Source organism: Leucoraja erinacea, chromosome 3, assembly GCF_028641065.1.
Source record: "Leucoraja erinacea ecotype New England chromosome 3, Leri_hhj_1, whole genome shotgun sequence".
In the NCBI taxonomy this organism is placed as follows: domain Eukaryota; kingdom Metazoa; phylum Chordata; class Chondrichthyes; order Rajiformes; family Rajidae; genus Leucoraja; species Leucoraja erinaceus.
In genome coordinates, this window is record NC_073379.1 from 73630420 (window position 1) to 73647156 (window position 16737).

The window sequence follows — 16737 nt, forward strand, 5'->3', positions numbered from 1 at the left end:
GTTCAAGATGCAGCTCTAAAGCATCTGATGGGATGAGCTCTTATTACAGAAAAGGAACTGCTCAAAAGGAAACAACAGCTAAATCAAATCTGCAGCCAGAGGATATCCGGCCTCGTGACTCAGACCTAGCACGTAGCCTGTTGATGGGTGACAAAACTTCATCTCAGCAACTGGATGTTAAACCAAAGCAAATTACTTATGGGGCATCTGTCGAGGCTCGGGACAAACCAGTAACTCAGTTCTCTTTTCTGAGGCCTAATACACAGGCTCGTGCAAGCCAAGATTGGACGATGCCTGTTCATGATACGAAGAGGCCTAATCAGGGACAAACAACTAGTCATATACAGTGGCTTGCAAAAGTTTTCATACCCCTTGAACATTTCCACATTTTGTCACGTTACAACCACAAACGTAAATGTATTTTATTGGGATTTTATGTGATAGACCAACACAAAGTGGTGCATAATTGTGAAGTGGAAGGAAAATGATACATGGTTTTCAAATTTTTTTACAAATAAAAAACTGAAAAGTGTGGCTTGCAAAAGTATTCAGCCCCCTTTACTCTGATACCCCTAAATAAAATCCAGTGCAACCAATTGCCTTCAGAAGTCACCTAATTATTAAATAGAGTCCACTTGTGTGTAATCTAATCTCAGTATAAATACAGCTGTTCTGTGATAAAATCCCAATAAAATACATTTACGTTTGTGGTTGTAACGTGACAAAATGTGGAAAAGTTCAAGGGATATGAATACTTTTGCAAGCCACTGTAGCATGGGACAAAACTTACTCAGACCAGTATTCTTTTCACCAATAGAAATTCCTAGATATGATGGTGATCCTTTGCGGTATGAAGTTCTCATAATGGCGTTTCCTGAAGGAGTAAAAATGAAAACTACTGATGAAAAAGAGCGCTTACGATTTCTGGTGCATTACACAAGCGGACATGTTAAGGTGCTTGTAAAAAGTTGTCTAAATATGGCTGGAAGCCAAGGCTATAGAGAGGCAAGAAAGTTACTTAAAGAACGTTATGGCAATGAACAGAGGATTGCTAACACATACATGAAGAAGGCCTATGCTTGGAAAGATATCAAGTCAGAAAATGTGGAGGCATTAAATGAGTTTGCAATATTTCTTAGAGTTTGTTGTAGCTTGAAAAATCTTGACCGCATGGAAGAAATGAATCTTGTTAGTAATACTAGAGCATCATACGACGTACAGGGTTTACATCTTGATGATCTCCTCAAAGTGGAAAACGCGATTATCTATTTCTGTCAAAAACAGAAATACAAAGAAGAAATATCGACGTTAGAAGCTGGAGTATATGGTGTCGAAAGAGACAGTCAATTGTACAAGCTTGATCCAGTATTGGAGGAAGGACTTCTTTTTACACAGAGAGTGGTGAATCTCTGGAATTCTCTGCCACAGAATGTAGTTGAGGCCAGTTTATTGGCTATATTTAAGAGGGAGTTAGATGTGGCCCTTGTGGCTAAAGGGATCAGGGGGTATGGAGAGAAAGCAGGTACAGGATACTGAGTTGGATGATCAGCCATGATCATATTGAATGGCGGTGCAGGCTCGAAGGGCCGAATGGCCTACTCCTGCACCTATTTTCTATGTTTCTATGTTATGTTTCTGAGAGTGGGTGGTTGCTTAAATAGATTGGCAATGCCTGAAGAGGCTAAACACCCTGTAATTCTCTCGAAGGACTTTCACATATCAACATTATTGTTACGGCGTATTTATGAATTGATCGGACATGGAGGAAGAAGATTCATGCAGTCAAAACTTTCGGCTTTTGTGTTTTGGACTACATTTTGGGTATTATGCCTGATGTTAAGGGTTTGGTGTGCACGGTACGACTTCAGACTAAGAACAATGGCCAAGTTATACTTGCCTCTAGAAGGCGATAGTGAGGATGGAAGAATTGCTGAAGAAGTCTGAATGTGGATATATGATGCATGCTATTTTTTGTTTTTGATATATGTTAAGCCTTTATAGCTACTTTTTTGATGTCTATTAGTAATTGCCTCGTTATGTAGTCAGAACAATTAGGGGCCGGTATGTAGTAGCCATTTAGCTTAACTTAGTATGTTATAGCTATAAGCAGTTACCTTTAAATTTTATCTGCCTGTAATTATGTGGGTGGGATTTATTACGTAGTCTGAGGAGTGTTTGAGGCTGGGATTCTCGCGCAAACGCGCCAGTAGTTTTTAGTTTTAGTTGGAGGAAGCATAGGGAGGAAGGCACAGCTTTCAACCGTGCACGAGTTTGACTACGAGTAAGATCAAAATGTACTTAAACACAAAGAAGTTTGGATGAATATCGTACTGTTTTTTACTACGACAATAAAGAAACCATTAATTGAGACTGTTTTGAAGATTTGTCTTTGGACGGCTTTGAATGTCTCGAGAGCTCGCATGCATATCAAAATTATCTCCTTACCCGTCTTCAATCATAGTGGCTAGAGGAAAAATTCCTTGAACGATATAATAATCTGCCATTACAGTACTTAAAAGAGCAACCACTGTTCTGGAAAAAAGGTCTCGTGGACAGATGAGACAAAGATTAACATATCAGAGTGATAGCAAAAGCAAAGTATGGAGGAGAGAAGGAACTGCCCAAGATCCAAAGCATACCACCTCATCTGTGAAACACGGTGGTGGGGGTGTTATGGCCTGGGCATGTATGGCTGCTGAAGGTACTGGCTCACTTATCTTGATTGATGATACAACTGCTGATGGTAGTAGCATAATTCATTCTGAAGTGTATAAACACATCCTATCTGCTCAAGTTCAAACAAATGCCTCAAAACTCATTGGCCAGCGGTTCATTCTACAGCAAGACAATGATCCCAAACATACTGCTAAAGCAACAAAGAAGTATTTCAAAGCTTCTTCTTTCGTGTGGCGTGCACAGCCTAAAGTTGTAGGACAACTTGTTCCATTTGATCTTCCGTTTGTGCACGTCGAGTTGATTGCATTAGTCGAAACAGGGCGGACCACGTGAAGGTTGCAATCTTCCACCCCATTTCAAAACTAAAAAAAATGGCCAATTCTTGAGTGGCCATGTCAATCACCCGATCTGAACCCAAGTGAGCATACCTTTTATATGCTGAAGAGAAAACTGAAGGGGACCAGCCACCAAAATAAGCATAAGCTAAAGATGGCTGCAATACAGGCCTGGCAGAGCATCCCCAGAGAAGACACCCAGCAAGTAGTGATGTCCATGAATTGCAGACTTCAAGCAGTCATTGCATGCAAAGGATATGCAACAAAATACTAAACATGACTACTTTCATTTACATGACATTGCTGTGTCCCAAACATTTTGGTGCCCTGAAATGGGGGGGACTATGTATAAACTGCTGTAATTTCTACATGGTGAAACCAAAATGTATAAAAATTGCCTTTATTAAAATCTGACAATGTGCACTTTAACCACATGTGATTTTTTTTCTATTATAAATCTCAAATTGTGGAGTACAGAGGCAAATAAATAAATGATGGGTCTTTGTCCCAAACATTATGGAGGGCACTGCATTTAACTGATAACCTTAGGAATTGACATTTTTTTCTTAGGGCATCAAATGTAATAGAAATTAAACGTATTCCTTTTTCATTTCAGCTGACTTTTCCCCTGATCGTTTGGAAATTCAGGCACGTGAGCATATTCTAGTGAACCTGCAGGCATTCATCAGAAGAGAACTGGATGGTATGAATGTCATTTCTTTAATTTATTAATACAGCGTGAATGCAAAATAGACTTTTATTAGCATGACATTTGTTTTTCATCACTCCAATTACAAGTCAAGTCAAGTCAAGTCAAGTTTATTTGTCACATACACATACGAGATGTGCAGTGAAATGAAAGTGGCAATGCTCACGGAACAACAAAACAACCAAACTAGATTACCAGTTACTAGATTAGTATTCAGGGGCCTGTATCATTGCTCCAGATGTGTTTAAACTGCACATTGGCAGCAGCGAAACCTCACTTCAAGTAACTAAATCAGAAATAAAGAGCTAGTGTAATGGTATTCACATAACGAGTGCGTTGTCATTTTAAAGCATATCAGGCTTGCTCGGTTTCTTCATGGAAGTAATTCTGCCATCATTATCCAATCTGGCATCTGTTGCCGTTGACTTTCCATTACTTCCTTAGTTCTGGTTAAATGCTGGCCTCGGTAGATTCCTGAGAATGAATTTTAATAAAGAGCAACATAATCTTTCTGGAGTCACTGCTGAGGAAATTATGAAAAATAAGTCCAGTTGATGTAAGCATTCTGGGAGTCATTCCTAATGACTACATTGCAAACTCAACATGATTTTATGAAAACTGTCAAACCTAACATAATTTTCTGTCTGACTGCTGACCTGAAGTGAAACATCCAAAGTTCAGTTCAATGTAGCACACTGATTTAAATGCTTCAGGGAGGTCACAACATATACTTGTCTTTCTGGTCACGGATATTTGGACTATATGAACCTCAAAAATCCAATGTGAATTCAGGTCTGGACGTTCTGTATTCGTAGCAAACAGAGACATGAGGACACTCTGCTGCACTTATCTTACCTGGACATCAAGTATAGCGCAGCTGACAAAAGAGGGGACCCACTTCCCTGTTTTATGGAAATGTTCCTATGTCTCTTTATTTTCCTGATCTTTGTTTACTTAAAAGATCAAGTTCTTCCTCATATGAGCCAGCAATTTGGCAGTTGCATATTTTCTAAGGTTAAGAGTTATTTTTGAATATAAGATGTAGAGACTAAATGATACTAGATGCTTAATATATATAAGCATCTAGATAAACGGGGTCTGATTAGGAACAGTCAACATGGATTTGTGCCTGGAAGGTCATGTTTGACTAATCTTCTTGAATTTTTTGAAGAGGTTACTAGGGAAATTGACGAGGGTAAGGCAGTGGATGTTGTCTATATGGACTTTAGTAAGGCCTTTGACAAGGTTCCTCATGGAAGGTTGGTTAAGAAGGTTCAACTGTTGGGTATAAATGCAGGAATAGCAAGATGGATTCAACAGTGGCTGAATGGGAGAAGCCAGAGGGTAATGGTGGATGGCTGTTTGTCGGGTTGGAGGCAGGTGACTAGTGGGGTGCCTCAGGGATCTGTGTTGGGTCCTTTGTTGTTTGTCATGTACATCAATGATCTGGATGAAGGTGTGGTAAATTGGATTAGTAAGTATGCAGATGACACCAATATAGGGGGTGTTGTGGATAATGAAGAGGATTTCCAAAGTCTACAGAGTGATTTAGGCCATTTGGAAAAATGGGCTGAAAGATGGCAGATGGAGTTAAATGCTGATAAATGTGAGGTGCTACACCTTGGCAGGACAAATCAAAATAGGACGTACATGGTAAATGGTAGGGAATTGAAGAATACAGTTGAACAGAGGGATCTGGGTATAAACGTGCATAGTTCCTTGAAGGTGGAATCTCATATAGATAGGGTGGTAAAGAAAGCTTTTGGTATGCTAGCCTTTATAAATTAGAGCATTGAGTATAGAAGCTGGGATGTAATGTTAAAATTGTACAAGGCATTGGTGAGACCAAATCTGGAGTATGGTGTACAATTTTGGTCGCCCAATTATAGGAAGGATGTCAACAAAATAGAGAGAGTACAGAGGAGATTTACTAGAATGTTGCCTGGGTTTCAACAACTAAGTTACAGAGATAGGTTGAATAAGTTAGGTCTTTATTCTCTGGAGCGCAGAAGGTTAAGGGGGGACTTGATAGAGGTCTTTAAAATGATGAGAGGGATAGACAGAGTTGATGTGGACAAGCTTTTCCCTTTGAGAATAAGGAAGATTCAAACAAGAGGACATGTCTTCAGAATTAAGGGACAGAAGTTTAGGGGTAATATGAGGGGGAACTTCTTTACTCAGAGAGTGGTAGCGGTGTGGAATGAGCTTCCAGTGGCAGTGGTGGAGGCAGGTTCATTGGTATCATTTAAAAATAAATTGGATAGGCATATGGATGAGAAGGGAATGGAGGGTTATGGTATGAGTGCAGGCAGGTGGGACTAAGGGGAAAAAAAATTTGTTCAGCACGGACTTGTAGGGCCGTGATGGCCTGTTTCCGTGCTGTAATTGTTATATGGTTATATGATACATGTTTAAAGTCTCAATAATAGAGTTCTGTTGAATTGTATTATTGTATGTTACTGAGGTATGTTTAATACTGTCCTTAAGCGTAATGCATGATGTGTTTGCACAAGTTTTGCTGAAAGAAGAAATAGTCCTCATTATTTTATTTCCTATTTGCCAAATATTTTCAAAAAATTTAGTGCAGTTTATTGTTTTACAGCTAAAGTAAAGCTCTGCTTGTTTGGCTCTTCGAAGAATGGGTTTGGTTTTAGGCAAAGTGATCTTGACATTTGTATGACATTTGAAGACCGAGAAACAGTAGAGGTATGTATATCCGTGCTTTTATATTAAAAAGACATTTGGAGTAGTTACCTTGGTGAAAATTTCTAATTGCTGTTAATATTAAATGTCATACTTTGAAGTTGAACGTAATCAACAATCAACTCCAGTATATCATCTTGAAGATTTTGCTCTATCAAGGAAATATAAGCCAAGTTTCTATATTCTTTGGTTAGAATTGATTTCTCAGTTAGAATAATCAGATTCGATATGATCCCTCCCATAGCTGGATTATGTTCTCCTCCGGTTTGGTGGCCAGAAATATATGCCGTTTTGATGGGTTTTGACCAGTGCATTATCCAGTAAAATTATAACATTCTGATTTGGATTTTACTCGGCTTGTGTTACCTCATATTTTGGTGTGAATTTAAATGCAGTCAATCATTATCCCAAATATCCCCTAACGCTTTCTTTGTAATTGTGGGATGTGTAGTTGTCTATTTAATGAAGGTACAGGTGCACAACCTTTTATCCGGAGTTCCGGAAACCGAAAAGCTCCGAAAACCGGACATTTTTTCCTGGATGTCGTCTGCACACCAAAGCTCGCGTTTGGCACCAAACTTGACCCGAAACGACCCATGATCAACCCAGGTCTGTACTACTGTAGCGGCTGCCTCCTCCCCGGAGACCGGGGAGACACTTAAACATCTGTAAATCATTGCTTAAATGTTAGTCAGTTAGTTTGGAGGGCTTTTATGTGACGGGGGTGGGGGGGGGGGACTTTAATTCTTAGTCCCCTGCCTGGGCGGGGAGCGGGCAATGCCTTACCGGGTCGCCGTGCAGTAAGCTCCGGAGCGCTGTGGCCGCCGACTCCCAACATCGTGGGGCTGCGGGCGTCCGGCCGTGTGCGGCGCCGGTTGTAGCTTCGACCCCGGCAACTCTACCCCTGGCTGCGCAGCGCTCCAAATCCAGCGCGGCCCGCGGCCGGACGCCCGCAGCCCCAGCTCCGCGATGTTGTGTGTCGGCGGCCACAGCGCTCCGGAGCTTACCGCACGGCGACCCGGTAAGGCATTGCCCGCTCCCCCACTGGTATCCCAGCGCTGCGACGCCGCCGACTCCCAACATCGCGGAGCTGGGGCTGCGGGCGTCCGGCCGCGGGCGGCGCTGGATTTGGAGCGCCGCGCAGCCAGGGGTACAGTTGCCGGGGTCGGAGCTCCAACCGGCGCCGCCCGCGGCCAGACGCCCACAGCCCCCAGCTCCGCGATGTCGGGAGTCGGCGGCCACAGCGCTCCGGAGCTTACTACACGGCGACCCGGTAAGGCATTGCCCGCTCCCCGCCTCTCCGATCAGGTAGGGGACTAAGAATTAAAGTTTGCCCCTTCACCCCCCCCCCCCACCACATAAAATCCCTCCAAGCTAACTGACTAACATTTAAGCAATGATTTACAATGATTCCCCGGTCTCCGGGAAGGAGGCAGCTATTCCAGACTAAAAATCTTCCATTCGGAAATCCAAAAAATTCCGAAATCCGAGAAGTGTCTGGTCCCAAGGCTTTCGGATAAAAGGTTGTGCACCTGTATCATCTTTAGATTACTTGCTCCTGTACTAATTACAACTACATCAATAAGCCGAGGTATGAGGAATTAGCTTGTATTTTTTAAATTGTTTTGGCTCCTATGCCACATGCATCTATATATGTAATAGTGCATCTTAACAAATTTTTTATAATTGAACATAATATTTTACCTTTTTCGAGACTCCTTAGACCCGTTTATCCCTAATCTTAAACATCTGAGAGCTGTTTTGGTAATAGTTATGGAAAACACCAGACACGGACAAAAATAAAAAAGTAACCTAATTTTGTTTAATATCTTGCAGGGATTAAATTGTATCAAGATTATTGAGGATTTGGCAAGAGTGTTGAGAAAGAATCCAGGTATTGTACAGATCTGTTCGAAATATCTTTCAAAATGCTGGTTTCAATAAAAGTTCACACCCATGGAAAATGGTGGAAAATAAAATGACTTTTGTGTCATTTCAGCTACATTTCTGTAGCTCAGCTGTAGCTTCGTCGGGTATTCAGAACAAATCTATTTTCTACTTCTGTGTTGGATTGGAATGGGCCACCTTAACTATATTAATACCGAAATGGTCAAACTTGTGTGCAAAGTAACAAACGTGATAATGCAATAATTAAAGAGTCTTAATAATATTTTCCTATTACTGTTAATGTTTAGCACTGTCCTCTAAATTTAGACTTGGTTAGCCTATTCCTTAATCTTAAACTCTGATACATTATCTTGAAGGCTTCTTTTCCCCCTAAATTCATGTCTTATCTGATTCAATATATTCCCTGAATGCTGGAAACTATTTTCCCATATGCTAAGTAGCCAGAACTGCACACAATTATGTTGGGACATGTGAGCACGTCCTGCAATGCTACCACACTGGTAGATCTAGAGTTATAGCGGTTGATTTGGGATGTGTAGGGCCAAGAAAAAACCCCCCTAAAATTCAATGCATAAACCGCAGATAATCATACAATAGTTTCATTAGGCATAGTTCGGATAGAACTTTATAAGAATTTCGTTTAGTTCTCTTTTCTCTTTAAGACTTGGATTAAAATTCTTCTTTTGCCTGTTAAAACCTATGCATTTAAATTTCTTGAAAAATACAGCAAATTCACTTGTCTTCAATTTCATTGCATTCATTTCATTGTAGAAATCTATACATTTCTACATAATCTTGTCGGAGAAACAAAATATCACCTCAACCTCACAGTCTGCACTGCACCTTTGTGGAATTCCTCTTCTGTAGAACATCTGCAGCCAGTTATTAGTGTGTTTTTGTCTTCCTTCATTGCTTTGCTTCATACCCATGAGGCTTCCTAATCAAGACACCAAACAAGTGATTGGACAAGTTATTTCCCTGTGTCAATTTCTACTCTAGGAATATGGTTTATTGCACCTACCCCTCATTGAAATCGTCCTCCAAGTAACATAATCTTGTGTATATGTTGGTCTCCAAGCATTTTGTAGTATAGGTTGCTAAAAGCATGTATCTTAAGCAAGTCACTTGATTGGCTTGGATCTCTGCCTTTTGGGGATTTAACTTGCTTGTTTCTGTGAACCAAGAATTACATTTCAATTTATGGATGTATTTCCATGTCACAGACACTTTATTGCACTAAACTGGTTACTGAAGTACCTACCTAGAAATATAGACTTGGTTCTTCAGCACATATTGTTTGACATGCTACTGATTTTCTATATATTTCTACGTATATGTGTGCTTATGATCAGATTTCAAACATTTGTATTTTTGGCACTTAATTAACTACGATCATAAACTTTAGCAGTACTGTTTGCCTTTTTGAAATTGTAACCTCTAATTTGCAATTGTAACCTTAGGTTTAAAAAACATTCTGCCCATCACAACTGCAAAAGTTCCCATTGTTAAATTTTTCCATGTAAGAAGTGGCCTTGAGGGAGACATTAGTTTGTATAACACTCTGGTAAGAAATATGGCATTTCATTGTTAATAAATAATGTTATATAGTTCTTTAAAAAGTTGTGCTCTATATTGTACTTTAGATCTTGAGTATTTGCGAATTGGCAGCGCGACTCACCCGTTCCTCTGTCTTTTTTTAATTTTTTGTCTAGTTAAATGTAGTGTATTAAATATGTATATGTGGGGGGCGGGCGGGGGGAGGGGGAAACTGTTTAAAATCTCTTCCCTGTCGGGTCTCCGTTGTCGTTGGGGCCTAGCACCGTGGAGCGGCCTCCAACCTGAATGACCCGGGGGCTCGGGAGACTGCGGAGCTGCGGACTACTCACCATCTGGCCGGCCTCGGAGCATGGGGAGTGGTGGTGACTCGCTGCTGCGACTCGACTCCTGGGGCTCGGAGGCTCCAGCAACGCAGCCGCAGGTCCGGTGGACTGGGACATCGGGAGATCGCGGGTCCGGGGGAGAGAGACCGCTTCCCGGAGCTCCCGCAACGCGACTTCTCCAGCCCGTGTCGCGGGGTTGGAACGACCCGGAGCGGGGACGTACATCGCCCGTCTGGGGCTTGGACATCGGGAGAGAAATGGAGAACAGGGGAGAGAAAAGAGTTTGCCTTCCATCACAGTGGGTTCACTGTGATGGATGTTTGTGTGTGAATTAAATTGTGTGTATGTCTGTAGGTAATTGTCTTTGTATGGCTGTGGAAACGGAATTTCATTTGAGCCTCACTGAGGCTCAAATGACAATAAATGGTATTGTATTGTAGATCATGAAAATAAAATAAATTTTGCGATTATCATTTTCATGATTAGCATTTTGTTAAGACAGCAACTAACTTTGTGCACCTTTGTACAATTTTTATTTATATATTAGATGATCTTAATTAATTGCAGTCTGGTTAATTTGATTCAACAAAACATATGTATGTTTCTTCTGCAGGCTTTACATAACACTGGACTGTTAGCTTGCTATGCAGCAATTGATCCAAGGGTGAAATATATTGGCTATACGATGAAGGTTTTCGCCAAGGTAACTGCTTTTATGCATATTGGACATTTAACATTTGTGGGTATTTTTAGAGATGGAACATTGAAGTGTATGTCATGTGACATATTTGCATTGAAAACAAAATTTGTCATTCCGTTGAATGATATTCCATGCACATATTTAAGGTCCAGTGCAAAAAATAATAGCATGATTTATCAAATCCAAACATGCGTATCAGTCTTGAGGTTGAAGCCTTTATTTGTCTTCTGCGTGCAAGAGGAGGGTCAGATGCTGGGTCACCTCAGAGATGACTAATTTAAGGGAATATGGTCAAGAATCAAGAGAGTTTAATTGTCATATGTTTAAAAAATAAACAACAATGAAATTCTTTCTGTCAGCAGCATAACAGGTCTGTTAGTACGGTGCAGGCTCGAAGGGCCAAATGGCCACCCCTTACACTTATTTTCTATGTTTACTTGCAGATAATACAATAAACAAATTAAAGTTCAATAAATTAAAAATAAACTATATTAGTGTAAACAAAAGCCCAAAGTTCCTCGTGAAACCAAGACAGTTTTTAGTTTAGTTCCTGTTTGTAGTGTTCAAGAGCCTGATGGTTCAGATTCAGATTCAGATTCAATTTTAATTGTCATTGTCAGTGTACAGTACAGAGACAACAAAATGCATTTAGCATCTCCCTGGGAAAGCGACATAGCACATGATTTGAATAAATAATAATAAGTGTCCGGGGGGGGGGGGGGGGGGGGGGGGGGGGGGGGGGGGGGGGGGGGGGGGGGGGGGGGGGGGGGGGGGGGGGGGGGGGGCTGATTGGCAGTCACCGAGGTACGTTGTTGAGTAGAGTGACAGCCGCCGGGAAGAAGCTGTTCCTCGACCTGCTGGTTCGGCAACGGAGATACCTGTAGCGCCTCCCGGATGGTAGGAGGGTAAACAGTCCATGGTTGGGGTGAGAGCAGTCCTTGGCGATGCTGAACGCCCTCCGCAGACAACGCTTGCTTTGGACAGACTCAATGGAGGGGAGCGAGGAACCGGTGATGCGTTGGGCAATTTTCACCACCCTCTGCAATGCCTTCCGGTCGGAGACAGAGCAGTTGCCATACCATACTGTGATGCAGTTGGTAAGGATGCTCTCGATGGTGCAGCGGTAGAAGTTCACCAGGATCTGAGGAGACAGATGGACCTTCTTCAGTCTCCTCGGGAAGAAGAGACGCTGATGAGCCTTCTTGATCAGTGTTGAGGTATTGTGGGTCCAAGAGTGATGGTGTTAGTACCATGTACAGGTGTGCAGTCATAGGTGAAGAGGGAGTAGAGGAGGGGGCTCAGCACACAGCCCTGTGGAACGCCAGTGTTCAGGGTGAGGGTTGAAGAGGTGTGCTTGTCTAACCTCACAGACTGGGGTCTGTTGGTTAGAAAGTCCAGTATCCAGTTGCAGAGGGAGGGGTCGATGCCCAGGTTACCGAGTTTGGTGATCAGTTTTGATGGTATAATGGTGTTGAATGCTGAGCTGTAATCGATGAACAGCATTCTTACGTAAGTGTCTCTGTTGTCGAAGTGGGAGAGGGCGGAGTGAAGTGCCGTTGAGATGGCATCCTCCGTACTCCTGTTCTTGCGGTAGGCAAACTGATAGGGATCCAGTGTGTGGGGGGTAGGCAGCTTTTGAGGTGTGCCAGGACCAGCCCCTCGAAGCACTTGGTGATGATGGGGGTAAGTGCAACTGGGCGGAAGTCGTTGAGGCTTGCCGCAGTGGAGTGTTTTGGCACTGGCACGATGGAGGTGGTTTTAAGGCAAGTGGGGACAACTGCTTGGGCAAGTGACAGGTTGAAGATGTCAGTCCAGACGTCTGTCAGCTGCGCAGCACAGGCCCTGAGCACGCGCCCGGGGATGCCGTCAGGGCCAGCAGCTTTACGTACATTAGTCTTACTCAGTGCCACGTACACGTCGTAGGGGGTGAGTGTGAGGGGTTGGTGATCGGCAGGTAGCACAGCCTTGATGGCTGTCTCTAGATTGTCCCTGTCGAAGCAGCCATAGAAGTGATTAAGCTCCTCAAGGAAGGAGGCGTCGCTGGATGTGGGGGTGGTGTTGGAGGGTCTGTAGTCCGTGATGGCCTGGATGCCTTGCCACATGCGTCGGGGGTCGGAGTTGTTGTTGAAGTGCTCCTCAATCCTGAGCTTATGGCAGTGCTTGGCCTTCCTGATGCCCCTCTTCAGGTTAGCCCTGGATGAACTGTAGGCTCGAGCATCGCCTGACCTGAAAGCGGCGTCCCGTGCTTTCAGCAGTAGCCTGACCTCGCTGTTCATCCATGGCTTCTGATTCGGGTATATGGTCACCTGTTTGAGGGAGGTGACACTATTGATGGTGGAGTTTATAAAGTCCAGAACAGAGGATGTGTAGGAATCAATGTCCGTGTGAGAGTCAAGGGTTGCCTGGGCTGCAAACGCCTTCCAGTCAGTGTTTCCAAAACACTGCTGAAGTGTGAAGTCCGCTTCCTCTGACCAGACTTTAACTGTCCTCACAGTTGGTTTAACCCGTCTGATGAGTGGGGAGTACTTAGGGAGCAGGAACAATGAGACGTGATCAGACTGACCAAGGTGGGGCTTCAGCCATGTTGGTGTAGACTTTGTCCAGTGTCTTGTCTACTCTAGTGGGGAAGGATACATGTTGGTGGAATTTGGGGAGTACAGTCTTCAGGTTAGAGTGATTGAAGTCACCCGCAACAATGAAGGCTGCCTCAGGGTTATGCGTCTGTTGATTGCTAATGGCAGTATGCAGCTCTTTCATTGCAAGCTTGGCATTAGCATCAGGAGGGATATAGGCTGCAGTCACAACAGTGGAGGTGAACTCTCTGGTTGTGGACAAGAAGCTGTTCTTGAACCTGAAGCTCATAGTTTTCTAAACTATACTCATTATACAGTATGGATATAGAGTGAGTAGAGCTGGGGACTGAGCAGACAGCCTTGAGGTTTTCTACTCTTATACCTTCTTCCCAATGTAGGAGAGAAATGAGTTTGGTCAGGGTGATGAGGGTCCTTGATGATGCTAGCTGCCTTTTTGTGGCAGTGCCTCAATGGTACTCCTTCAATGGTGGAGGGGTCAGTACCCATGTTGGACCAGGCAGGACCCCCAAGGTAAAGAGGCGGAAATCGCTATCAAAACGTGGGGGACACAATTTCTTGGAGGCCATGCGCATGCGCACTCTCTCTCTCTCACATACACACACACACGACTTTGGAGGCTTCGGCCATGGGTCCTGTGGACGGTAACATCGGGAGCTGACCTGGTTGGTGACCCACTCCGAACTCCAGAAACAGCAGCTTCGTCCACCCCGAATCGTGGGGCTTGAATCGGCCCGTTTGCGCGGCCTTTCATCGCCCGGCGCGCCTTAAAATCAGCCGGCGGGGGGTTCAACATCGGGAGCCTCGATCGCCTTGATGCAGCAGATTGATTTTAAGCCGCGCCGGGCGATGAAAGGCACTGCAAACTGGCCGATTCAGTCCTTCGAAACCGTCTGATACCCGCTTGAATCTTTCAAAAGCTACAGTGATAAAAAACTTAAACAAATAAATCCAAAGCAAATAAAGGCAAACAGTAGAACCGGCCTTGGAGGGGAGAGAGAGAGATGGGAAAAACATACTAAATAGCCTGAGTGACCTGAATGAGGGACTTACCTGCAAGCCAGCCAGGAAACCCGTTCGACCGGATTCCTGAATGACCTGACCCGTTTAAATCCGATACCCGTTTAAATCTTTCCCATCCACCAATAATACATCCAATTAGTTCAAATGGTAATTGTACCTGCATCAGACAGCTTTGGAAGATCAAAACACAATTGGTGACACATCATGTTAATACCGTATTATTAGAGATATTTCACAAGCGCTTAACAGTGACACCCCCACTGTCTCACGGAAAGCGGAGATTTTAATAGTTTTTTTCACCGATTTTCAAAATCTGGAGTATAAAACATGGGGGGCATTGTCCCCCACCTCTCAAAACATGGAGGGAATGTGCCCCCCCCCCCCCCTCCCCCGTCTCCCGTCTCCCCAGGATTCCCGCCCATGCCAAGGTATGCAAATGGTTGCCACATAAAGGGCGCTGACAAGGTTACAAAGTACCTGCGCCAGATCCTCCTTTGTTCTCCTCCCGCCCCCCCTTCATGGTGTCACCACCTCGCTGGGTCCCACATTGTTCATTGTTTTTCTCCCCCTCCCCCATGCTGGGTCCTCCATTGTTCTCCCCCCCCCATGGTGGGTCCTCCATTGTTCTCCCCCCCCCATGGTGGGTCCTCTATTGTTTCTTCTCCTGGCAGTGGTGTCCTGACAACCACAAGGGTCATTCGTCGGATGGAAGATACGATAGTGATATTTAAGAGGTTTTCAGACAGGCATGTGCATGTGCAGAGAATGAAGGGATCTGGGTCATGTGAATGCAGACGGGATTAATTTGACATCATGGTCGGAACAAATGTGGGCCAAAGGGCCAGTACAGTTCTATGTTTTATATAGTGTACTAGAATTTGTTTTCATTTTTAACAGGTGTGCGATATCGGTGACGCATCCAGAGGCAGCCTTTCATCATATGCATATACTTTAATGGCAATTTACTTCCTACAGCAAAGGAAGCCACCAGTAATTCCCGTCCTTCAAGAGGTATGCAAAAATGAATTTACTTTAGTTCTGAAAGGAGCAGATTCTGGTTTAGTTTTTTCACTGTATGCAGGATACATTTATTTTTAGCAAAGTGTCAATGGTGATTTATTGTGTGGATATATGTTCAATTTTAGAAACATTACAACATAGCTGAATTATGTCGGCAGCATGAAATTAGTTCAATAATATACACAGATTATGCTGGAAAGACAGATTAGGCAGTTGACAGGGAATTATGTAGGAATGAACTGCAGATGCTGGTTTAAATCGAAGGTAGACACAAAATGCTGGAGTAACTTAGCAGGACAAGCAGCATCTCTGGGGAGAAGGAATTGGTGACGTTTTGGGTCGAGACCCTTCAGAGACCCATTTTATGACGGGGAATAACCTTTGGTTATAATACACAGAAGTTGAATGCAGCTAGTTTTAAGCAGGGACAGAGACCTGAAAAAAGGAGGCAGCAGAAAAATAATTTTGATACAGTAGATTGCAGGGGAGGAAACATAACAAAGGAAATGATGTGGAAAGGATGGTAATACGTGGCAGGACAGGCAGGCAGCATTGTGGAGAGACAAGATAACATTTCAGATCAATGTTCCATATCAAACTGCAAAAATAAGTGTGTTTTAAGTTATTAAAACTGGGGGAGCTGGTGAGAACAGAGAGAATGTCTGCATATGATGGAGATCAAGAGTGCCCAAGTCACATATTTGGTCTCGGTGCTGCTTTGTTATCAACAAAATTAATTATAGAGGGAAAATAAATAAAATAATACATGAGATGCAGAAAACAGTTGTTGGAAATGTCTTTGGAGAAAGCTGAAAACACAGAGCAGATCAGGCAGTATTAGTGGAGGGAGGAAAACTGAATGTTACAGGTAGGACAACCTTGCATTGGAACTGGTCAGTTCTGACAGGCAGGCAAGGCTAATATTCTGAAAACATTTATTTCAATGTTGTGTTTAAGAGGGAAGTGCGGGTGCTGGAAAAGCGAAGGTTACACAAAAAAGCTGGAGAAACTCAGCGGGTGCAGCAGCATCTATGGAGCGAAGGAAATAGGCAACGTTTCGGGCCGAAACCCTTCTTCAGACTGAAGAAGGGTTTCGGCCCGAAACGTTGCCTATTTCCTTCGCTCCATAGATGCTGCTGCACCCGCGTTTTGGCTTTTTTGTGTATTTCAATGTTGTGTTCTTTGGACAGCT

At 43.4% G+C, this 16737-nt stretch overlaps 1 protein-coding gene across 2 annotated transcripts in view; it reads left to right on the forward strand.

Annotated features, from left to right (window-relative positions):
• LOC129695726 (terminal uridylyltransferase 7-like) overlaps positions 1-16737 on the forward strand; it is a 97086-nt gene that overhangs the window by 56137 nt on the left and 24212 nt on the right. For both annotated transcript variants that reach the window (XM_055632932.1, XM_055632931.1), the window contains 6 exons: positions 3628-3714; positions 6323-6426; positions 8260-8317; positions 9792-9895; positions 10825-10914; positions 15423-15536. In XM_055632932.1, the coding sequence (XP_055488907.1) occupies positions 3628-3714; positions 6323-6426; positions 8260-8317; positions 9792-9895; positions 10825-10914; positions 15423-15536 (557 nt within the window). The remainder of the gene's footprint in view (positions 1-3627; positions 3715-6322; positions 6427-8259; positions 8318-9791; positions 9896-10824; positions 10915-15422; positions 15537-16737) is intronic.